Below are 26,427 nucleotides of genomic sequence, written 5' to 3'. Positions count from 1 at the left end.
TGGTGTGACTATGTGATGGTGCTCTGAGGTTATGCCAAACCCATTTAATCAACTGTATACATCTAAAATAATCTGGCCATTGGAACTGAGGCAAAAATATTTATTCTTGTCATAGGCTTCATATTACAAAGCCATTACTGCAAATAGCCTCTGCATTAGGCATTGTAAATAAATGCTGCTCACAGTGGGTGAAGTTAAAATGCATTGTTCAAGCAAGATAAAGGTGATTTTGCTCTAAATTTCATACAAGGTTCCATACACGTGGGAGTGAATCAGAATATCTGTGCCCAATCTCTCTCATCTAAGTAGTTGGATAACACATTTTATGATGTGCAATTTTTGACGCTGATCGGTCCGGCTACAGACATGAATGCAGCTCATGAATACTGAATATGTATATTAGGTCTGCTTTAAATGTTTGGGTGAGGCTAGGCTCACTGAGCTCCATACCTTAATAAATGGTAATAAATATGGCAGAGGGACATTGTTGGAGTCATTAAAAAAATTCTGCTTTTTTGACTGTGAGCATTATTTATATGAATTAGACATCTTGCATGCTTTAATTTCCCTCTTTATTTACAGAATTAAAGATTTTGTTGACTTGTCAAAATCTTTATTAATTATTTAGAAGTGTTGCTTAAAAAATTGCAAGTTGGCCTGGCCAGCATTTCTGCCCATCCCAAACTGACCTTCAGAACGTGTCAATGATCTGCCCAATTGAACCATTACGGCCCACTTCTCTAAGGGAGGGAGTTCCAGGATTGTGACTCAGTGACAATGAAAGAATGGTAACACGGTTCCAAGTTAGGATGGTGTGTGGTTTTGAAGGGAATGTTCAGGTGGTAGATATGCTATCTTTGATCTTCTAAGTTCATGCCACTAAAATGCTGATCTAGTTCAGGTTCTGGTTAATTTAACAGTCAATTTGTTGATATGGAGGGGATTTCAGTGATAGCAATGCCACTGAATGTCAATAGTGAGATAGTTGGATTCTCTCTTGTATAAGGTGGTCTTTGCCTAGCATTTGTGTCGGGTAAATGTTACTTAACACTTATTGACCCCAGCCTGAATACTGTCCAGGTCCTGCTGCACTTGGACATGGACAGCTTCAGAACATGAGCAGTCCTCAGGAATAGTGCTGAACATTGTTCGTCAATGATTGCACATTCTCATTTCTGACTTTATAATGGAGGGAAGGTGATTGATGAAGCATCTGAAGATGGCTAGGCCTAGGACACTACCCTCCTACATTACTCATGCAGTAAGGTCCTGGAACTGAGAAGATTGACTTCCACCAACTATAACAATCTTACTCTGTGCCAGGTATGACTCCAACCACCAGTGAGTTTTCCCATAATTCCCATTGGTACTAGTATTGTTGGCGCTCCTTGATGCTACACTCAGTCAAATACTGCCCTGATTTCAAGGGTAGTCACCTTTAATTCCCATGTCTGAAGCAAGTCTTTAAAACGGTAAGGAGCTATGTGGGCCTGGCAGAAGCTAAATTGAACTCAGTGAGCAGGTTATTGTTGAATAAGTATCACTTGATGACACTGTGCACAAGCCCTTTCTTTTGCTGTTGATTTAAAGTCAACTGGTTGGATGGTAATTGGCTGGGTTGGAGTTGTCTTGCTTTTTTTTCTGCATAGGAAGTGCCTAGACAATATTCTACATTGCTGAATAAATGCCAGTGTTGTAACTTCACTGGAATTGCTTGGCTGGAGGCGCAGATAGTTCTGGAGTACAATCTTCAGTACTATTGCCAGAATATTGTCAGACACCTTCACCTTCCAAGTATCCAGTGCCTTCAGCTGTTTCTTGATATCACATGGAGTGAACCGAATTGGCTGAAAGCTGACGTGTGATGTTGAGGACCTCCATAGGAAGCAGAGATGGATTATCAACTCATGCTTTTTGTACTGATGTGCTGGGCTCCCCCACCATTGAGATTTGGGATAGTTATGGAGCCTTCCCCTTCTGTTATTGTTACTGTACACCACCATTCGTAACTATTTATAGCATGACTACGGACCTTAGATTTGATCAATTGATTGCAGAATTGCTTAGCACTGTTTATCACGTGCTTCCTTTGCTGTTTGCCATGCAAGTACTCCTGTATTGCAGCTTCAGTTGGTTGAAAACTCATTTTTTGGTCTGCCCTCCTTCATGGATGATCCTCTGGCTTACAACCATGCTGGCAGACAGCACCTCATGAATATCCAGTGTCGAGTTGCTCGGTGTGTTCGAAGCCTATCTAATTCAGCACAGTTGTACTGCCACATAACACAAAGTTAGGAAGATGCTATATCCTTACAGGCAAACGTAATAGAACAGGACCACATTGTGACATGACAACAGCTCAAGAGATAAGCCACCACCAGATTTCCTGCATTTTCCTGATGGAATCGTGTCCAAAAACCCAATGACTATATTTTGCAGATATCTGAGTGAGATGCAAGTGTTTTGAGCTAAATGCCTTACAGAACCAGCTCTTGAGAAATTCTCAACCAAAACAGAAAAGGGTCATCTCCTCAGATTTTGCCAGCCTATCACATGTCCCGGTTCTCTCCCAAACATTAGAAGCTGCAAAGATGATAATGAATTCATGTTTAATCAGATGTTAACAAGCAAACAAGGACACCACGCAGCACCTCCGCATCTGAATATCTTTCCTTCAGTTATTTTGCATTGTTTTCTGTTCTTCTTTGTGAGTAACCATTTGCAAATTAACAGTGTACATTCTGACATAATTCTGTCTTGTGATTCAATTGTATATTGAGAGGGCCTTGGGGCAAAGTGTGTAGCAGTCCTGCCTCTGAGCAAGAAGATCCAGGTTCAAGTTCCACGCCAAGAATTATTCATCTCAGACAGGGCGTTCATGTCGTAGTTCACACAGGCAGATGATCCACATGTTCATACTTCCAACATTTCCCCACTTTCCACAGCGGGGGAAAAGAAACTACTGGAGAGATGAAACAAGCAATTGTCCCATGCAGCTTCTTCTGAATGAGACATCATAGAAAGAGCAAGTTTAATAAAAGATACAGCAAGAGACAAAACTAGAAGTTCACATATACAAAACTTTCAAGACAAGACGGCTGTTTGAAAAATAAACTTTTCATATACATGTAAAGAAACAAGATAAAGGAACACATGATAAACTGTTGTAAATAACTGAATTAGCTTTTGGTAGAGTTTTGAGTTCAATTCAGACCAGCATCCTTTGGGAAGGATATCAAGGTCTTGGAGAGGATGGAGAGGAGATGAACCACATTTTTATCAGTGAGGATTGACCTCATATGTATGCACTGAGAAAATGATGCTGGTCATCTTTATAGCACAGAAAGGCATGATGAGAATTAACAGATGTTCAAAATTATGAGGGCTTTTAATATTTAGAGTACTTAGTTCCAACTGGCAAGAGTAAACAAAGAAGAGAGATTTAAGATAACTTCCAAAAATGCCAGAAGGCAGATGAGATGACTTTTTGTTTTACACTGTGAATTATGATGAACTGGAAAGCACTGTACATGGGAAACAGATTTAATAGTAAAAAATAAAAGTGAAGTGGATATCTACTTAAAAAGTAAACAAGGCCACAAGAAAAGTGCAGAGAACTGGGGTTGATTAGCACAATAATCTGATTGGCTTCCTTCCATTATGACTCTATGACAAAAGGAAAAATACAGTGTGAACATTTTACAGCTTAAATTTATGATGAAATCCTTGACCATTTAATAAACTCCAGGCCTTATATAAAGGTTACTGTGGACCTGTAACACACTGCACTCATCCAATTCAGAGGGAAGGTGATGGCCTACTGATATTATCAGGAGATTATTAATACAGAGGCGCACGTAATGCTTTGAGGACATGGGTTCAAATCCCCCCCATAGAAAATAGGGGCCATAACTGTAGATATAAAGTTGTGGAACACAATACTGGAGTGAATGCAGAACAACATTCAAGAATAAATTGGAAAAAATGTTTGTTGGAAATTAAGTTAATGGGATAATAGAAGAGTGCATATACATGGGATTAGAATTACTGCTGTAGTCCTGTAGTCTAAGGCTTTCTTCCTTGCTACTTACCACACCACTAATTGTTGTGTCATCAATGAACTTCCTGATTGTACCTCCTATACTCATTCATATCCAGATTATTGATGGACACTACCAACAGCAGGGGACCCAGTACCAAATCTTGTGGTACATCGCTGGAAATAGGCTTCAGTCACAAAGGCAATCTTCAACAATCACAAAGAAAACAAAACCTTCAAAATCACGCTCTGCTTTCTGCCACTAAGCCAATTTTGGATCCAATTTGGCAAACTGCCCTGAATCCAACAAGCTTTTAACTCCTTGACTAGCCTCACATGCAAAACCTAAAACCATCATGAAATCCAGGTAGGTTACACCCACTACACCACCTTTATCCACACAACAGTCACCACCTTGAAAAACTCAACTGAACTTGTCAGATATGATCTACCCCTGACAAAGCCGTGCTGATTGTCCTTGACTAAACCTTGCCTCTCCAAGTGGAAATTAATTCTGTCCTTGATAATACATTCCAAATGTTTCTGGCCACTAATGTTAGACTCACTGGCCTACAATTCCCTTGTTCATCACTGCCACTTACTGTAACCATAGAGGATTTGAAAATTAATTTCCTGCAATTTCCTCCCTTGCCTCCCACAACAGCCAGGAATACATCTCATCTGTGCTTGGGGATTTATCTAATTTTAAGTGAGCTCTCTTAATTACAACTTATTGGCTTCCTCAGAGACCAGTGACAGCTGGGAATTGAACACATTTCAAGCTGAGTTAGACAGAGTTTTGTTCAGCAAATGAGTCAAGGCGTTATGGTAGACAGGCAGGATAATGGAGTTAACACCACCATTAAATCAGCCACGAATCTATTGAATGACACAGATATTCCGATGGGCCAAGTGGCCTACTCTCACTCCTTTTTCTGATGATCTTATGAAATGGAGAATGTGATTGCAAGCTCTGCATTTGCCTGGATGAGTGCAGCTCTAACAATACCAACATGAAGAAGCTCAACACCATTGAGAAAAGAGCAGTCCTGTTGATTGACATCCCAGCGACCAGCTTAAACATTCATTTCCTTCACCACTAGCATATTGTGGTTGCAGTGTGTACCATCTACAAGATGCACTGTAGCAACTCACTGAGCTTTCTTTGATAGCACGTTCCAAACTTTTTATCTCTCCCAACTAAACGAACAAGGGCAGAACATCACTACCTGCAAGTTTTTTTTTAATTGCAAGAGCTGAAGTCCAGGGGTGAGGTGAAGTTGATTGCCCTTTGACACAAAGGCCGCATTTGATTCAGTGCTACTGGAAGGAAGCCTCGCAAAACTGGAGTCAATGGGAATCAGGGGAAGTCTCCATTAGTTAGAGTCATGCCTGACATGGAGGAAGATGGTTGCGGTTGTGGGAAGTTAGTCATCTCTGCAGGAACATCTCAAGGTCACGCCTTAGATACATCCATCTCCAGGTGCTTCATCAATAACCTTACCTCCATCATAAGGTCAGGAGTGGGAATGTTCACTGATGATTACACAATGTTCTGCAGCATTCACAGTCACTGAAATAATAAAACAGTTCATGTGCAGATGCAACAAGATCTGGACAACTTTCAAACTGGGTGCTAATCAACTGGATAGAGCAATCCACAATGGTGTTAAGCTTCTGAAGTGGTGGAGAGCTTGCAATCACAATCCTCACGTCATCAAGTTACATGCAAACCAACAGTTAGGCAATTTCAGCACGATAAAGAGAAAATCTAACCAAAAAATTGTAAGAACTGTGGATACTGGAAATCTGAAACAAAAACAGAAGTTGCTGGAAAATCTCAGCAGGACTGTGGACAGAAATCAGAGTTATCGTTTCAGATCCAGTGACCCTTCTTCAGAACGGACCCAAAACGTTAACTCAGATTTCTCTCCACAGATGCTGCCAAAGCTGCTGAGATGCTCCAGCAATTTCTGTTTTTGTTTCGGAAAATATAAGCATCTACCTTTACTTTCAATGGAATTACCATCAGTAAATTGCCCATTATCAACATCCTAGGGATTATCAATGACCAGGAACAGGAGGAACCATTTAAATCTAGTGGCTACAAGAACAGCTCAGAGGCTGGGGCTTTAGCAGCAAGTAACTCCCCTCCTGACATGCCGAAGCCTGGCAACCACAGGAGTGTGCTGGGATGCTCACCACTTTGCCCTAAATGACAATACTCAAAAAAAATCAACACCATCCAGGACAAAAATTCTGCTTGATTAGCAGCACACCTACCACTACAAATATTGACTCCCACCACCACTGACGCACAGTTTCGGCAGGGTGTACCACCTACTAGGTGCACTGCAGTAATTCACATTGGCGCAACATCCAATTTTGTAGCCTCCAGCACCTTGAACGAAAAGGGCATGGGAACACCTTCATCTGCAAGATACCCTCCAAGTCATACATCATCCTGGACTGGAAATATATTGTCATGCCTATACCGCTGATAACTCAAAACCCTGGAACTCACTTTCTAAAGCACTGGGGGTGTATCTGCATCACATGGACTACAATAATTCAAGAAGACAGCTTATCACATGTTCTCCAAAGCAATTAGGGTTGGATAATAAATATTTGTCTCGCCAGTGACATGTTGAACAAGCTGGGCATGTATCCATTGGGCTCTAAATGAGTAAGAGATAGCCTGATGGATACATATAAAACTTGAAGGGTGGATGTGAAAAGGAAGTTTATTTTTGTGAGAGAATCCTGAACTTGGGGTCTCTGTTTAAATAAAAGGGGTCATGCACTTTCAACACAGATGAGGAGTTTTTTTTTCTCTCAGAGGATCATATGTCTTTGAAACTCTCTTCCTCACAAGGAGTGGAAGCAGAATCTTTGAACATTTTAAAGTCAGACATTGGTGAGAATTGGAGGCAACCTTAAATCTGTTTTAACTCAGCGTTCTATGTTTGATTAACTCGTGTGTAGCATGAGACCTCATCTAACTGTGTCACATTTGTATCTTGCCTTCTTAATGGAACAAAATCCCTATATGAAAACAGAGAAAAGGTCACAAGAACCATTGTGGTCTTGACTCGTGCCAAAGATTTATCAAGTGTTACACTACTCCATTACCAATTCAGTGTATCAAAACTAAGAAGGTTTTGATCTTTGAACGAATGAAAATTAACCTTCGAATGGAGGTAGGCATCAGAACCACAGTCATCTGACATGATGAGTAGCTGTCCCATGGCCATTGATCAAGAGGGGTTAGACAGGTGATTAGCATTGGCTGGATGGCCAGCCTCCAAAATAAGCTATAACAGCAGGGACAAGAGGGCAGGAACGGGCAAGAAGATCCATGAAGATGAGCTACACCATCTCCTTGAGTGAAGACCAGAAGACTTGCAGCCCACCCCAATATCCGCCTGCAGGATGAACAAAGACTGCTGGTAGCAAGACACCAAAGACTACCAGAGACCACCACAAAAAAATGTAGGATCACTGGAATGTGGGAGTGTGCTGCCTCTGCTCCTCCATTCTAGAGAACAGCTCTAGGATCAGTAAAGTTTTCTCATCTCTTTCCGGTTGTTCTGCTGCCTTTCTTGATTTAAACAACTAATGTACCATATCTAAACTGCTGCTTCTCAATAAACTACGAGAAAATTGCTATAAATCATCAACTTTCTATATTAGGTGACAATGTGAATAAATTCTTGATAAGCAAGGAAAGGCAGGTTGTTGGGGCTAGGTGGAAAGTTGAGGCTACAATCAGATCAGTCATGATCTTTTTAAATACCATCAGACTTGAGGGATCAAATGGCCTACTCTTGCTCCTAACGCATATTTACATTTGTAGGTATGCACATCCTGAGAACAACATTTGTAGGTGTGCACATCCTGAGAACAACAACATTTTTAAAAAGTCTTTCATTTCCAAAAAAAAATTAAGGATATCAGAATCTGTCTGCATTTTGAAAAGAACAATATATTTTGTTATTTTGGAACAAAATGAGAATGGACAGACACTGATCTTCAATTGAGGTTATCTATAACCATCAAATGACTGACCAAAGTGTGCTTCAGCTATGAATAGTTTCTGGCATGTTTCAATCACTTTGTCACTCCTCATATAACCTACTTTTAATAACCATGGAAAACTCAATTACTTTTAAGATTATTTCATATCTGCGCCTTTTGTTTTTATTGTTACTGCCTTGACACAATGCTCTCCTCTGTAACAAGATTGCTCCTTTGCTTCTAAAATTACATTGCAGCAGATGTCACTTACTGTAGCTCCCCACAGAGTGATGTGAGCAGTCTGACAGAAATAGCCCTCTGCTACAGTGACACTTAATGACAGGTGCCTTTTTCAACTATAAAGCTTGCAGACACTCCCAATATAACATGTTTTCCTTTACATGACCATCAATGTATCAAAGCACACCCTTTAAATGAATCATCTCCTAATATGGCGTGAACTTTCCAATTTGTAATCACTTATGTTCTGCGTTTGTATTTCCAAGAAATAATATTCATATGCGCAGAAATACTAGAATTTCAATAAATTGCTGTATACTATTTTGATTCACCAGTTTATTTCTATTAAGACCAAAAACAAATGAACTGAAAGCACTGACATTTCAAATTATTAATTTTCAACAAGAGCAGAAAACCATGAACTGTTTCTTTGATGCACATCACTGCATCAACACATTTGTGTTGAAAAAATAAGCCTACTTTTAGAGAGATCTGAAGGCATCAGAAGTTAATCTTTTTAACATGTCAGACTGAAGTATTGTAAAAATTAATTGCATGTAATATAATCCTACATGAGAATACAAATACAATGATCCCGCAACAACTACCCAATCACCCTGAATCAACCCTGAATAAGATAAACTTACATTTTGATTACTTTCAAACAAAATGCATATTTATGTACCAGATGCCAACAGAAATGCTTCAATACTTCAAGGACATTTTTTGGATTTTCATGAAATTAACATAATTGCCATTATGTATCAAACTATTAGGAAATGAAATGCTGTCAACATCAAACTAATAACTACTATTACAAAACATGGTCAAAACAAAGTACAGAATTTGGACTATTGCCTATTTAAATAGACCGTTTCAAGAAATGATGATATATTTATTATTTGTGAACCATATGGAAGGTTGCTTCTGACCTCATGAAGAAAGTTAAGAAACAAGTAAGTATTTCACCAGTTAATCTATTAAAGGTTCCCAGTACTTGTGGGATAAAAATCAAAAGATCAACAATTTCTTACCTGTCACATCGAGATCCTGCATATCCAGGAGCACACTGGTCACATATTATCTCTCCCCTAGAATCCAGGTGACAAGTTGGACTAAAACTATGTTGTACATGTTCGGCAGCCACAAAAAGATAAAAGATAAAAAAATGTATTAGCTGCATAACCAACAGCTCAACTTTACTGAAATCATCCCTGTGGAATAGACTTGGGCTACTTTTTCCTTCTGGCACCAAAGATAGAACGGAGATCTCATAACAGCTAACAGTTTCTAGAATGACTATTGGATATTTCGGCTGACACTGAGTATAGAAAAAGGATGGCAGCATCTCAATGGCATTTCAGCCTGAAAGTCTCCGTAGTGTATAACACTGTACTATATAAAAGAAGGAATGTCCAGCTGCTTGTGTGCATCTCCAGAGTCTTGGAAAAACATTGAATCCAACTGTAATCACAAAGTTGTAGCATAATCAACTGATAGGATTATTTATTTTCCAAAAAAGTATTGATCAGGCCTGCAAAAACTTATGAGATTTTGTCCTGTGCAACTGGAATTGTAGGAGAGTGATAATTTCTGTGTGCTGTTCTTTAATTATAATGCCATTTGCCTCTACTCTCTTGTAGCACTTCACAGAAGACAGATCATCTTCTGTGCATTCCAAAAGGTCTGCAGGGAAGTCAAGATTCACAGTGAGTTAGACAATATGCTAAATTGAATTTATTATCTTGTTACCTTGGTATAAATGAAACCTGCAGCACCCTGATTTCCTGTAACAAATCTGTCAAATTTTTAGTTTCATTGATTCCATTCACACAGGCTAAAAGTTTTCACCAGTTTCTTTTAAGCAGTAGAGGTGTTTATACCATATGTTGTTTAATAATAAAAGGCAGTGGTTTACTCTTTATTTCTATCTTTATTCAATCACAGTTCGAAAATTTTGCTGGTGCATTGGGAATCCAATTTGAGGGGCCGAGTAGCCTAATATCTCCCAATTCCAATGTTCATTTGTTCAGTATTCTGGATAAGTATCCTTTAAAAGGTTCCTTTGAAGTTGTTATTGAATAGAGTTCACTGCTGTACATTTTCAGGTGAAAAATAAGGAGATGTTGAAAGTAAGACCACGAGTCATCACATTTTTGGACTTTGATTTATTTTTTTTAAAAATTCAGTCTGCCTTACTTTCTTAACACATAAATAGTTCATTACTGTTGTGGCAGTCAGATTGAGAGTATGAATGGCAGAACGTTGAGGGTAGGAGATAATGAAATTAGGCTGCAGCAAAGTAAGCATTCAACCATCCTCGGGGAATTCTAATCAACATGGAGAAGTAATTTTTAAAGTCGCCATAAAATGTAGTTACCATATTTACACAGTAGGGAGCAGTGTAATACCCAGGTTATATAGTTCTCCCAATTTTGTCCCTTCTCTATTTTCAACATGATCAGATTAGGTGCTACTTTAGCAGATTATCTCAATGGACAAAGTTTAATTATGTTTTTTTGGAAGTTATTACCACTGGAGTTTTTGTATGAAAAAAATTCATTGTATTAACCTGTTGAGCTATAATGTTCAGCAAGGTAACCATGACAGAAGCAGTGCTGCTTCTCAATGTGAAAATTCTATATCAAATGGGGTAGGAGAAAGAAGGGGAATTAAAAACAATGATGGCAAACAATGCAGAAAAGATAAATGGAAATCCCATCAAAGATAAGAGCAGGGCTTCAAAGTGGGAAGTTCTTGAATAGAACTGACTATGACTGAAACTCTAATACAAAGTAAGATACACCATTACTGGAAAATTGAATTGAAAATTGGAAATGCTGAAAGCTCAATAGGTCAGACAGCATCTGCGGAAGTGAGACATTACACTTCCGGTCAAATTGGCTCTGATAAAAACAGTACCTGAAACATTAACTTCTGTTTTTGCCTCCACAAATGCTACAAGAATGATTAAATGTTTCTAGCATTTCTTGTTTTCAATACAGATTTTCAGTATCCACTGTATTTTGTTTTTGGAAAGAAAGTGAATTTAGTTTGTTTACCGATGGCTCACTCATTTCACAACTCAGATTCTGGCGATGATGCTCGTCGCCAGACAGAACCAGAGCTATGGGATCTTGTGCCTATCCCATGGTAGGTTCAGTGGTGAAAGGAAGCCTAGTCAGAAAAGGAGGTGGGCACCTGACCCAAAGACCCCAGCCAATTTCCCCTCCTCCTGTGACAATATGGGGTCCCCACTTCCTATAATCATTTACCTCCGGGTTGGGATGAAGCAACAATTTTATGCCTCAGATGAGTGAACTGGTAGCAGTCATCGTCTTTCCATTCAGTAGATCTGTCAGACTTTCACTGACCACCAGCTCTCAGCATATGGGATTTCTGGCTCCACAGAACAACCAACAGGTCAGGAGTCTGAATGAAGGAAGGTGAGGTGGCCCTTCCCATGAAATGCCAACATGAGTATACCCCAGCTTTCCAGCTGCTGGTTGAACCACCATCACCTCCACAAGATTCCATCTCTTGTATATCATTATGCAATATTACAGATATGGATGAATTCATATCTTACTTACTTATTTGTAGAAATTAGAAATGGGCAACTGCAAGGGTGACAATCATTGGGTGTTCCTTGAGTTGGATCTCCATAAAAGCCAGGCTGACATTTATCACAAAACCTGCCAGTCGTATCATGTTGACAATTCTGGAATAAAGAATATTTCTTTCAAGAACTTTATCAATGAAAGACAAATTATTTATTTTTCTTTAATTATTTTTAAAAAAGATTTCACTTTTCAAAATATGTGGGAGAGTTGCCAACAGAACAAACTGTCATTCCACAACATCATTTACTGAATTTACATATTTTTTCAATGAATAATGAATAAATTCTGACACCCTAGTTTTATATGGAACTTAAATATTCTTCACTAAAGATCACAAGCAGACAGCATTATAAAATTTGTTACAATTTAACTTGGAGCTTGGAGATTGCTATGTGAACAATGTTACTGTACAAATGTTTAACACAGCTGCATCCATTTCTCTTAATGGTATTTTAATGGAAATATCAATCAATTTAAAATAATCATATTAATGCCTCTGGCAAGATAGCAAAGAAAGAATGCAATATGAGCATTCCTTGATTCTCAGAAAGTTATAATAGTTGCCTGATATAAATAATCAGCATATTGCTAAATACTGTTTTGAGATGAGGGTCTGGGTCTTTATCTCGTTAGTTTCCTCCCGTCGGTGGGCAATCAATACCCCTTTCCTGATCAACACAATTCCACTCTGAGGCAGCTACAAGGAAGTATGTGAGAGACTTCCACGTTGCTTCTGGAAAGGCATTCAGGCCTCCACTAAAATCGCAACAAAGCTGAAATTTGAATCTCGGCAAAGCCGAGCAACTTATCCTCAGCCACGCCATCACGTGGGGACTGCTGACTACCTTTTGCAAGTTTTAGAAGACTGTTGTAATTATTAGACTGAAAGCACAGCAATTTTTCAAAAAGAAACATTTCCCCATCTTCAGTTATGCACCTTGAAGGTAGGACATATGAAACTTCCAAGCAATGAAACATGTATTTAACAGGTAACTTCAAAATTGCAGTGTAATTAGAAGCAGGTAACATTTCTTGTCAGATATACAAAATGTACACATGCTTTCCCATAAATTGTGTCACATTGAATATTTTAATTTGGCGTAAGGATATACTTCACTCTATTTTGCACTAAAATGCAGATTCATAAATATTAGCAAAATCATCCACATTTGTATGAACTATGTGCAATGCTTAGCAATAAATGTTGCATTTCTAAAATAGCATTTAAATGGAATGTCCTTATTAATAAGCATTAACCCTTGGCTTAAAGATAGAACATTCCCTCAAGGGAGAATAATAAATCATGAATTTAATTATCACAATGAAGAAAGCACCACACAAAAAGCTTTTCTCATCTTTGTTAAACACAGGTAGCAATCCATGTAGCATTATTTCAATAATAAAATGATTAAAGTTACTTTAACCTCGCGCCTTGCTAGACTGGATAAAACCAAACTGTCTCTGAGTTAACAAGAATTGTCAAATTCACATACAATTAGCAGATAACAGAAGTGTTCAGAATAAAAGAAAAAAAATGTTTTAAAGCAAGTTCACCCTCATCGTTATGGATCTGATGTCCGTGCATTAGAGATTAAGAATATCCCTGACAAACATTGCTTACACTGAATAATAAATTATTGCATGATTTAGCTATATACAAAAAATATTCATACCAGCTTATTTGATCAGACAAGTGATTTAAACATATTCTATTTGGTTTGTGGGCATGAAATCAAATGTAAAATTGAATAATATTGTTTAAAACATTACAGATTATGCCATGGTCTTCCTGTAATTTCAATGTATTATTTTGTTACACTATTAATCTTCAAGTCTGGCAAAACAACTTTATGTGATTCCAACAATAGCACAGTGAAAATATAAGCACATCTACTGACTTTGCTAATCTCAGTCACTTTGGGCCAAAGACACCACACCTTCTGAGTTGTTTGATTAGGGAGAGGAAGTGTGACCGAAGTTTATATTCCTTTTTGGATCCCAACTGGAACTGTATACATGTGAAAATAGATTTGGATAGCATGCCAATGCTCATGGTTCAAACATAAATCGTCCCACTACAATGAAGGTTCAAGCAGGTTCCTGGAACATACAAATGAACATATGACCAAGGGCCAAGAGTATGCCACTCAGCCCACTTTTCTGTTAGGCTGTTCTGCTATTCAATAAGATTATGGCTGATCTGATTTTGACCTCAAATATACATTATTACATCTCCCTAACAATCTTTCATCTCATATTCATCAGGAATTTATCTACTTCTGCCTTAAGATATTCTACATCCATTGCCTTTTGAGGAAGGGAATTAAAAAGACTCTGAACTCTCCAAGATTTAAAAAAAATGTTCTCATCCTTATGGGCATTCCCTTATTTTTAAAATATGGCCCATGGTTCTAGGTCCTCCCACAAGAGAAAGCATCTTTCCAAGTCCACCTAGTCCAGTCCCCTCAGGATCTTATATGTTTCAAGGAAGTCACCACTGACTCTTCTAAGCTTCAGAGGTTACAGGCCAACCTTTCTATGCTAACTGTCTAGCCTTTCCTCATAAGGCAGTGTCCAATTCCATTTGTATTAGTTCAGTAAATCTCCTCCAAACTGCTCCCATGCATTAACATCCTTCTGCATGTACGGTGTCCACTACTGTACACAGTACTCCAGGTTTGGTCTGACCAACACACTGTATAACTGAAGTATAACTTCCCCACTCTTGCATTTGGTTCCTCTCACAGAAAAACAGGATATTCCCTGGGTGACATGTCCATCCTGGGCCTCCTCCAGTGTCACAATGACACCACCCGCAAACTGGAGGAGCAGCACCTCATATTCCACCTCGGGAGCCTATAGCCCAACGGCCTAAACATGGAATTCACCAGTTTTAAAATCTCCCCACCCCCGGCCTCATCCCACGTCCAACCTTTCCTCTCATCCCCGCCTCCTTCACCTGACACAACTTGTCCATCTTCTCTCCCACCTATCCGCCTCACCCATCCTACTGACCAATCCCCACTACCCCCTACCTGTATTCACCTATCACCATCCCATCTCCCTTCCCCAGCCCCACTCCTCCTCTCTCTATTTATTACCCAGCTCCATTCCCCCTCCCCATTTCTGAAGAAAGGTCCCGACCCAAAATGTCAATTTTCCTGCTCCTCTGATCCTTCCTGGCCTGCTGTGTTCCTCCAGCTCCACACTGTGTTATATCTGACTCCAGCATCTGCAGTTCTTGCGATCTCTATTCTTTTAGCTTTCTTGATTACTTGCACACTAACCAACCTCCTGCAATTCATGTACTAGGATCTCTTCATCTCAGACCGCTGGAACCTCTCAGCATTTATGTCAGATAATATGCTTCTTTTTCACGCTTGCTGCCAAAATGGACAATTTCACATTTTCCCACATTGTACTCAATTTGCCAGATATTTGTTCATCCACTTAATCTATCCACATCCCTTTGTGGGCTCTTCTTTACGTCCTCTTCACAACTCACTTTCCTACCTATCTTTGTGTAATCAGCAAACTTAGCTCCACATCTCCAATCCCTTCTAAATCATTTACTTAGATTGTAAAGAGTTCAGACCCTAGCACTGACCCCTGCGACCCACCACTTGTGACATCCTGTCAGCTTCAAAGAGATCCATTTACTCCTACTCTCTGCATTCTGCTGGCCAGCCAATCTTCCACTCATGCCAATATGTTACCACCTACACCATGAGCTTTTATTTTCCTCAATAACCTTACTAAATGCTTTTTAGAAATCCAAGTACAATACATCCACCGGTTCCCCTTTATCCACAGCAGTGGCACTGAGTCTCTTTGTCGCTTCTGAATTTCTGGAAGTATGCATGACAGTGTTTGGTTCAGGCTTCTAGCATGCCCATCTGCAACTAAATACAAGCACCCAGAGATTCAGGCTCTAACGTGAATATTATACCTTCGAATCCCAGACTTAGATGGGCAGAAGCAAGGAGGAGGAGGGGTCCCAAATGTCACTGTCCCATGAAACTAAATGCTATCCTCCCCCACCAACCGATGGGGCCCAAACAGGCTTTGAGAGAGGGTATTAACCAGCCAAGGACTCCACAGGCTGAATGTCATCCTTCAGTGCTATAACGACAAATCAAATTCACAGGGACCTGCAGGAAGGTGAGCTGCTTTGGAGCCAAAACCAGTGGCAAATCACAGGGTCCGCACAGACTTGATGCCAGTCTCCTGATACCATTGGTAAAATTTCATTGGCAGTAGGAGGCCCTTCAGTGGCCAACGGCCTCAATGGCCTGCAGATGATCTGACCACTCAATGCAACCAGTAGATTTGCAATGCGTGGGTCTGGATGACCAATGCATATGGTGCCTAATTTTTACCTTGCCCCCATTCCCAAATGTACCATCTCAGCCCATGAGACTATAAAAGTATTGGGTTGCAGAATCTATATCAAGAAATCGAAGGCAACCTAACGAGATCAGTCATCAGGAATGATTGTTTGTCCTCTGCAAATGTATACACAAAATTCCAAGAAATCACAATGGAATTTTCCATTTTAAATTCAAACCGAAAAAACTAAAATATATAATCATTTTCAAATCGGAAGATGGGAGTTTGATCCAGAAGTGTAAGGTTTGTCATCTGCAACTCACATCTTTTAAAGGGACTGAATGAAGGGTCCATCAGCTAATTAAAAGCCAATCAAACAGTTAAGGGAAAGGCAGACAGCACAAGCTATTGGAGTTCCAGGGCAGGATGTCCAGGGAGGGAGGGATCAGTTTATGAAACATATGTCAGTCACAACCACCCAAACATGTGTTTGTGATAGCTATGCTGCAAGTAGTGTCATAGACTCATAGAGATGTACAGCAAAGGAACAGACCCTTCGGTCCACCTCATTCATGCTGACTAGATATTCTACATTACTCTAGTCTCATTTGCCTATATTTGGCCCATGTCCCTCTAAACCCTTCCTATTCATAGACCCATCCAGATTACTTTTAAATGTTGTAGTTGTACCAGCCTCCACTACCTCCTCCTGCAGTTCATTCCATACATGAACCACCCTCTGCATGAAGATGTTGCTTCTTAGGTCCCTTTTATATCTTTCCCCTCTCACCTTAAACCTACGCTCTCTACTTTTGGACTCCCGCACCTTGGGAAAAAGACCTTGACTATTCATCCTATCTATGTCCCTCATAATTTTATAAACTTCTATAAGGTCACCCCTCATCCGCCGACCCTCCAGGGAAAACAGCCCCGGCCTATCCAGCCTCTCCTTATAGTGCAAATCCTGCAACCCCGCAACACCCTTGTAAATCTTTTCTGAACCCTTTCAAGTTTCACAACATCCTTCCTACAGCAGGGAGACCAGAATTTAATGCAGTATTCCAAAAATGACCTAACCAATGACCTGTACAGCCACAACATGACTTCCCAACTCCTATACTCAATGCACTGACCAATACAGGCAAGCATACCAAACGCCTTCTTCACTATCCTGTCTACCTGCTCCACTTTCAAGGTCAGGAGGCAGGGATTTGGAACAAGAAGACTGACAAATCCATTGAACTACTGGAGTTTGTTTTAAATTCTAGTGACTATTGTGCCTACAATGTACTATACTGGACCCTTGGCAGGGAGAAAAGAACATTTGAGCACCCCTGGCCCAGTCCCACCATGAATATCAGTACTTAGGAAAAGACTCCAATTATACCCTTTGACTTTCTTCGTCTCTCCACAGAGACCATCAGGCTACCATGTGGAGGAGGACATGGAGGACCAATCATTGTGAATCCCAGACCAAAAAGACTGCCCCATGGTTTGATGATGAGCCCCTGAAGTCCTCTTCTCGGGTTTGGATTTTTGATGGAAAGTCCTCATGTCTGCATAAAGGAAGAGGAGACCTCCCAGTCAGACCAAAGCAGCCTGGACAGAGGTTGCAGCGATAGTGGCCAACTGTGGAAATGTCCGCAGGACATGCCTGACTTGTTGCATAAAGCTCAATGACCTTTTACAATTTGTCTGGGTGAGCATGTAACCAATTCACAGATTAGACCTAAGGTGTCAAGTGTGCAATTGTCTAATGTCTTCGCCAAGTGCACAAGGTAGCGTGTGTGTGTGTTGAAAGGTGAGGTGTGGGGATGGGGTGAATACCAAAAGATTATTGCCAGTGCTACTACAATTTCTATTCTCACTTCCTTCAATATGTTTGAATGCATTTTATCCAGACCAGGTTCCTTATCAACTTTAGGTCATGACAGCTTATCCAATACCACCTCCTCATCAATTTTAAACATTTCTAGTGACAGAGCTTCTCCCACCATCACCAAGATCTGGGCAGCATCTGCCTTGTGGTGAAGTCCAATGCAAATTATTCATTTAACTCTTCAGTCACATCTCTTGCCTGTAAGTGTAAGCATTCTTCTTGGTTCTCTAATCGGCTTAATTTCTCCTTTAACAATTGATGCGCTTGTAGAAAACTTTGGGATTTCCTTCTCCTTTTGGAAACTGACTTTTCTGCATCTGATTCAGTACCATGTGTTTTTTTTTATTTGCAGGAAGAAAGGATACATAATGACTCACATACGGCCAAGATCCAAGTTGGTCAAACTAATTTGGTAATTTTCACCCTTCCAGAGAAGTGGTAGGAAGGTTGTGTTGACCGATTTGAAATTCAAGGCTGAGGTAGGCTGATTTTTAATTACAAAGGGAGTCCATGATTATGTGGATTGAGCAGGAAAGTGGAGTTGAGGATTATCAATTCAGCTGTAGTCCCATTGAATGGTGGAAAGACTGAATGGGTCAAATGGCCTACTTCTGCTCCTACATTGCAAGTCAAAACACTTTGACAAAATGTGTCTTTTTCAGTAATACTCAGGTTCTGTACTAACCAATGATTATTGATTGTGATACTCATTATGAAACATTAAATACATGCACTAAACCAAAGACCTTATTTACAGCAAATCCTGAACAAAAGAGAACAAAGTCGGTCCACAGTTATAATTATTCGGCTGCATTCAATATGGTACTCCGAGCTGAAAGCACAGATTTTGTACTTCAACAAGGGAAATAATATTAAAATATTATTACACTGTAAAGCTGAAATTTTCCATTCAGGTTTTTGTAACATGAGGCATTCACTAACTGTAACAACAAATACTATGAGAAACAGATGGTGCAATCGATGTTACTAACAGAGATGGGGAATGTGTGTGCTGCTGCTGGATTTCAAAATTAAAAAAAAATTTCCAAATAGTACGCTGGCATGGATACTCTGGATTTGCTGTAAATAAAACATTCGCACATCCCAGCTGGATGACTGCATTCCATTAATTAATACTTACCAAACATTCTCCAGTAATGTCATCACAATAGTTAGAATGGCCATAACAAGTACACTGTACACAGATTCCTCCATAGAGGGTGCCATTTACTCGTCTGTATCCAGGCGCACAGGACTGTGAAAAGGAAAATATCTTTGTTATTTACTGAAGGAACATTTCCACTCATACAAAATGGGCTCCTTGTGTTTAAACAGATCCCAAGATATGTGAAGTGTTATATGTTTAACAGTGGTATTATTAATATATAATTAAACAATGTGAAGTTTTTCATCTTGTCCACCTTAATCTATGGTTGTAAAGTTAGAACTATACAAGATGAATCAGAGTTTTGTATTGACTAAGGTGGGGAATACAAGGCTGTGCGAACACCTTTCCACAATTTGCATTTTATGAAAGCATCAACCTCTTAGGAAACTTTCTTCCCCACCAGAAATATAGTTACAATGTTTAAAAGCCATTTGGATAAGTACATGAATAAGTGCTTGGAGGGATACGGGCCAAATGCAGGCAGGTAGAACCAGTTTAGTTTGGGAACATGGACTAGATGGACGGAAGGGTCTGTTTCTGTGATGTATGACTTTATGACTCTGTTACTATCAGTGCTGAGGTGACTAACAGTCCAATATTGGATGCACACAACCTGTCACAAGGTGGGATACGTGGTTCTTTTTGAGGTGGGTGGGATGCTCAGGTCTTTACAGATTCCTTCTGTCATTTTCACTTGGCCTCCACCAGGTTTGATGATGTCTGCCTTCACTGAAAAGGCTCCCAAGGTATCAAAATTGATTCATGTTTTCCAGTTGCTCATCATGAGTCTTGATAGTTGAGGGACAGTGATACTTGGCAGGAGCAGGCTGGTAGGGGATTTCTGTCTTCTGGATGTTAGCAAGTCCCATCCTCCCAAACACCTCCGTGAACGCATGCATCATGGTGTGGAGCTTAGCCTTTGAGCACGTACACATGTAAGAGTCGTCTGCATGCTGTAGCTTGATAGCAGAATTAGGGTGCTCCTGGTTCAGGAATGGGGGTGACACAGTTTCAACTGCTTCCTGCATATCCTGTATAGAAGCTCCACTCCAGCAGGAAATTTCATGTAGAACGATTGGAGTTTTGTGGTGAGGAAGATGGAAAAAGACATTGAAGCGATGACACAGCCTTGCTCAATCCTAGCTTGCAATGCTTATCAATCTGTAGCGGATCAGTTGGTGAGGATCCTGGCTTGCATGTTATTGTACAGCAATGTGAAGGAGGGTGGCAGTCTGCAGACTGTCAAATTTCAGAAGGACACCTGATAGAAGCGTTAAAAGAGTTTTGGAAACCTCCTTCGACTTGAGCTCAGTCCCATTAGATTGGAAGGGAGCAAATATAACTCCTTTATTTTAAGAAATGAAGGAGACAGAAAGCAGGAATGACAGGCCAGTTAGCTTAATATCTGTAATGGGGAAAATGTTAGAAGCTATTGTTAAAGAAGTTATAGCAGGTCACTTGAATTAATTCAAGGTAATCAGGCAGACTCAACATGGCTCTGTGAAAGCAAAATCATTTTTGACCAATCTGTTGGAGATTTCGACACACACTGTGGATAAAGGGGAACCGGTGGATATATTGTACTTAGATTTCGTGTTGACATTTGACAAGGTGCCACATCAATGGTTATTGCTGAAAATGAAAGCTCATAATGTAGGGGGTAAAATACAGCATGGATAGATGATTGGCTAGTTAACAGAAAGCAAAGAGTTGATGGAGATGGGTCTTCTTTTCTTGTTGATAAGATGTAATAAGTGATAGGGTTGGTTTATGGTTAGGGTCAATGTTGGGATCTCAACAGTTTAGAATTTATATGGATGACTTAGATGAAAGGACTAAAGGTTCGGTTGCCAAATTTCCTGATGACACAAAGATAGGTTGGAAAGTAAGTTGTAAGAGGACACGAGGAGGTTACAAAAAGATACTGATACTTTAAGTGACTGGAGAAAGCTGTGGCAAGAGGAGTATAACGTGGTAAATTGTGAAATTGTCCATTTTGGCAGGAGCAATTAAAAAGTATTTGTCTAACTGGTTGGAGATTGTCGAGCTCTGAGATGCGGAATGACCAGGAGATCCAGGAGCTACAGAATCACACACAAATGACATTCGTAAACTGGAAGCATCATCAAAGCTTTAAGGAAAGAAGCAGGCTGACAAACATATGAAGGCCGACGTCCAACAGAAACTCCAACAAAAACAAGAACAGGCAATGAGCAGAAAGAGCAGATAAAATCCAGCAACTTGCTGACAGTTCTAATGTACATAGATTCTTCAGTATAGTCAAGACCATTGATGGCATAAGGCTTTTGTCCAATGGCATGTGCAGTGGAACTAGTCTCCTTTTGATGCAGCTGTCTCTGCCAACCATCAAGCGCTCCAAGCTCAAGTACACACTAAAATAAGCAAAGCTTCTTCCATATTACTTTTCTTTTTTATTATTCACTCATGGGATGTGGGCATCACTGGCTGGCTTGCATTTACACATCCCTGAACATTTATTGCTCGTTCCTAGCTACAGTTGAGGTGGTGCTGGTGCGCTGCCTTCTTGAACAGTCCATGTGCTGTACAATGACCCACAGAGCCTTCAGGGAGGGAATTTCAGGATTTTGATCCAATGACACTGAAGGAAAGGTAATATATTTCCAAACAAAGTATGTGAGAGGCTTGGAGGGGGATTTGCAGGTGGTAGTGTTCCCATGTTTCTGCTGTCCTTGTCCTTCTAGATGGAAGTGGCTGTGGGTTTGGAAGGTGCTATCTGAGGATTTTTGGTGAATTTCTACAGTGCGTATTGTAGATAGTAAACACTGCTGCTACTGAATGTCAGCAGTGGAGGGAGTGGATACTTGTGAATGTGGTGCCAGTTGAGCAGGCTGCTTTGTCCTGGATGGTGTCAAGCTTCTTGAATGTTGTTGGAGCTGTACTCATTCAGGCAAGCAGGGAGTATGCCATCACACTTGTTATTTGTGCAGGTGGTCGACAGGCTTTGGGTACTCTCGTGGAAAGTTACTTGCTGCAGTACTCCTAGCCTCCAACCTTCTCTTGTAGCCACTGTTAATGCATTTATCTGGCGGGTTAAGTTAATTTTCTGGACAATGCTAATGCCAGGATGTTGATAGCGGGGAGTTCAGTGATGGTAACATCATTTGAATGTCAAGAGGTGGTGGTTAGAGTGTTTCTTGTTGGAGATGGTCATTACCTGGTATTTGTGTGATGTGAACGTTACTTCCCACTTGTCAGCCCAAGCCTTGATATTGTCCAAATCCTGCTGCATGTGAACATGGGCTGCTTCAGCATCCGAGGAGTTGCGAATGATGCTAAACTCTGTGCAATTATCGGTGAACATCTTTATTTCTGACCTTGATGGACGGAAGGTCATTGATGAACCAGTTGAAGATGGTTAGACCTAGGATACTGTCCTGAGGAACTCCTGCAGAGCTGAGATGACTGACCTCCAACACCCACAACAATCTTCCTTGATGTCAATGGCTGGGATATTACGATCAGTATAAAAAAAAGTGAGATGATTTTCCTGATGAGCTCATTAGAGCTACCTCGACTCTATTATAAAAATACGTAAAACTTTTATAGTATATAAATTTGATTGTAACTCTGCAAAGACAATGTCTGATGATTCAAACTGACTGCAAATTTAAATTGAATTGCTGCTCTGACCGAGCACTTTTCAAAGGGAAAAATAAATTTTTCCATGTCTGGTAACACAGTTAATTGCTACAACAGTAATAATGAAATACTGCAGGCAAATGCAGATTATTCATACAAAAAAACAGTCATGGCTAGTCTTGCTTTTAGTTAGCCGAATAAGAGCATTGGAAGTCCTGTTAATTTGTCTTTCTTTTCTCAAGAGAACAAGATATAGCCAAAAGGTTGGCATAAAAGAAGGGTAACTGTATTAATATGTGAGCTGAATAAGGTAAGTTTGTCTGTGAAAGTTAGAGGTCATTGTAAACCATTAATTTTATTTGTTTACTCATCCAGCAATTAACTATACCATGTCAGGGCATTTACTAGAGCCATAGTGCCTGGCAGTAGATAAATTAAAACACACAGTGTTAATATTATGGAGGTGAAATGACCTCTATGTCAGAGCTAATACACATACTAAAGTCAAGAATTTAACTTAGAGTGGAATGATTGCCGAACATGCCTGTTATTGGTGTAATGAGATGCAGATGATATTGTGCCCTGAGTCTCACCTGAACACCTTTCCAAAAGGCTGATATACTGGAAAAAATCTTTAGGTCATCATGAACCAGCAGCCAGCAATAACGAAAGTCCCACTCCTTTTCTACCATTCAGTTAGTTTATGGCTAATCTATACCTCTGTCCCAGTTATCTGCTTTTTATCATTTATCTATACTTCTTGATTGCTTTATTTAATAATCTCTCCATACATATTCAACTTTCTCAGCATCCACAATATTTTTGAGGAACAGTTCAGAATCCTCTCTGAGGGAAAACTTTATGTAAGATTGTCCCACTTTATTCTAGACTCCCATAACAGCAGCATTGCTTTTTTCATCCTCTTTACCAAATCTTTCCATCAATTTAAAGATCACAACTAAATTTTTCCTCCACCTTTGAAATTTCAGGCTCTGAAAATCAAGTTTGTACAATCAGTCTGCATAATTTAATTCTTTAAGTCCTGGCATCCCTCTGGTGAATATGTGTGTGCTGCATCTCCACTGAGGCCACTTTAACCTTCCTGAAATGCAGTACTTAAAACTGAATGTAATACATATGCTAGACCCTGATTAAGACTTTGCTCAATTGAAACACCAGTTCCACAAAAACTGAAATACTGCAGATGCTCAACAGCTAAAACAGAAAGGGTAAATGTTGGAAATACTCAGCGGATCTAGCTGCATCTGTGCGGAGAGATGACTGATGTGAAGCTCTTGCAGTTTCACTGCACAGATCACTTCCACCATTTTCTATTTTTGCTTGTTATTATTTTGAAACATCAGTTCTTCCTTAATGCTCTGGGCTCTTTGAGATGAAAGCTAACTTTGTATTGGGTTTGTTGTCCCTGTTCACAATGTTCATGACCTGTCTGCCTGCAGACAGTAAAATACCTACGGTCTTCCACAGCATCTAGTCTTTCACCATATTTCAAAAAGAAACATTCAATTTGTCTTCCTTGATTCCAAAGTTAATGGATCCATACTTGCTCATCATGGAACTTCAGTTGTCACTATTTTTGTCAACATTTTTAATTTTCTGCGGCCTTTTGTAACGTTGTTGTCCCATCTGTACAACTTATACTTGCTTCCAGGCACATAGCAGATGATACTGAAATGTCGATAACTATAACGGACAATACTTATGAAAGGAAAAGTAGAAACATATCATGCAAATAGGGCAGAAACTGTGAAAAACGAAGCCAAATTTGGAGATTTAAAAACCAGCATTCAAAATAATAGAGCAAGAAAGAAACAAAAACATGAACTTTTGTAACATTCACCGCAATATAAGTATTAGGTGACATTGCAGTATAACGCATTACAGGGGAAGGTGATCACCTAGTGGCATTATCACTAGGCTATTAATCCAGAGACCCAGGTAATGTTCAGAATCCGGGTTCAAATCCTGACATGGCAGATGGTGGAATCTGAATTCAATAAACATCTTGAATCAAGTTTCTAATAAGGACCACGAAACCATTGCTGGGGAAAAACCAATCTGGTTCAATAGTGTCCTGACCTAGTATGGCCTACATGGGACTCCAGACCCACAGCAATGTGGTTGATACTTAACTGAGCAATTAGGGATGAGCAATAAATGCTGGCCTAGCCTGTGATGCCCACATCCTGTGAATGAATTTTTTTTAAAAAGTGTCTTGTCCCAGGAATCTGTTACATCCCATTATTCTAAACTATGATGTTCCTGAGCTGTTTTAGATGCCCATACAGAAAAACTTGAAGACACCAATGTATTGACCACATTCCCCTTCAATAAGAAGCCTCATCACAGATGAATCTATTCTGAGAAAGACTTAGTGTAGGAGAGATGGGGGCATTTGGCATAGTACAGTTTACAATTTACAAAAGTCTTAACCATGTTATTAGATGATAGCTTGAGGCATCCTACATCTCTTGAGGTCAGCGATTTGATTCTCATAGGACCAATCTACAAGTACACATTGTAGCCCAACATCAGTCCTTCATGCAACCAAAAAATATTGTGTCAAGCAGCATTTCCAGTTTGAGAGCTGCTCTGGAGATATACAAGCCTGACAACTATCCTGCATGAGTTACTGGCTGATCTGAAACAACAGCAACTTGTATTTATATTTGTATTTGCATTTAAATTTCCTTTAATGCAGTAAAAGGTAACAAGGTGTTTCATAAGAATGTTAGCATACAGAACAGCACACAGCCACAGAGGAAACATCAGGACAAATGGTCAAAGTTTGATCAAAGAGATATGGTTTTAAGAAGAGTCATAAAGGACAAGCGAGCAAGAGAAAGAGAGATAGAGAGAAAGTGGTAGCAGTAATGGAAAGGAATTCCAGATTTTAGAGTTTTGACCAATGGTGCAAGGGGCCAGAAATGAAGAAATGCAAAAATATTGGAGAAATGTGGGACTGGAGGATGTTACAAGATAGGAAAAGGCGAGGCTATGGAGAAATTTGAAAATAGAGTTTACAATTTTAACATTGAAGTCTTGCCAGACAGCAGCCAATGTAAGTCTGTTAACATGGGATGATTATAACTATGATTATGGAGAATATACCACACAGAAGAACTCCATCATCCTCCAATCTTTTTCTCGCCTAAATCTATCTTTGTAACTACTTGTTCTCTTCTCCCTTAAATACATGTCCAGTTTCAACTCAACTACATCTATACAATTTTCTTCAACCACTCCCTCTGGTAGTGAGTTCCACGTATTCATCACTCTTTGGATGTAGAAGTTTCTTCCGAATCTTCAATAGGATTTCTCTGCGACCATCTCATATTAATGGACTTTGGTTATTTTCTTTTTCACAATTGTAAACATTCTTCTGTATATGCTCGACTAAATATTAAAATTAAACATTATTCTATTAAATTTTTCAAAATTTAAAGACCTCCATTAGATCACCCCAGTCTTTTGTTCGTATACGGAAAAA

The 26,427-nt window shown here is 39.7% G+C and overlaps 1 protein-coding gene across 1 annotated transcript in view; it reads right to left on the bottom strand.

The window, feature by feature from the left end:
* LOC109914682 (laminin subunit alpha-2-like) overlaps nucleotides 1–26,427 on the bottom strand; it is a 378,683-nt gene that overhangs the window by 168,177 nt on the left and 184,079 nt on the right. Inside the window, exons 16-18 of the mRNA XM_048597042.1 lie at nucleotides 19,269–19,382; nucleotides 11,890–12,017; nucleotides 9,331–9,417 (exon numbers count right to left, since the gene is read on the bottom strand). Of these exons, the coding sequence (XP_048452999.1) occupies nucleotides 9,331–9,417; nucleotides 11,890–12,017; nucleotides 19,269–19,382 (329 nt within the window). The remainder of the gene's footprint in view (nucleotides 1–9,330; nucleotides 9,418–11,889; nucleotides 12,018–19,268; nucleotides 19,383–26,427) is intronic.

Source organism: Rhincodon typus, chromosome 5 (genome assembly GCF_021869965.1).
Source record: "Rhincodon typus isolate 14 chromosome 5, sRhiTyp1.1, whole genome shotgun sequence".
NCBI classification, from domain to species: domain Eukaryota; kingdom Metazoa; phylum Chordata; class Chondrichthyes; order Orectolobiformes; family Rhincodontidae; genus Rhincodon; species Rhincodon typus.
This window is presented reverse-complemented; position numbering and strand designations above follow the sequence as displayed.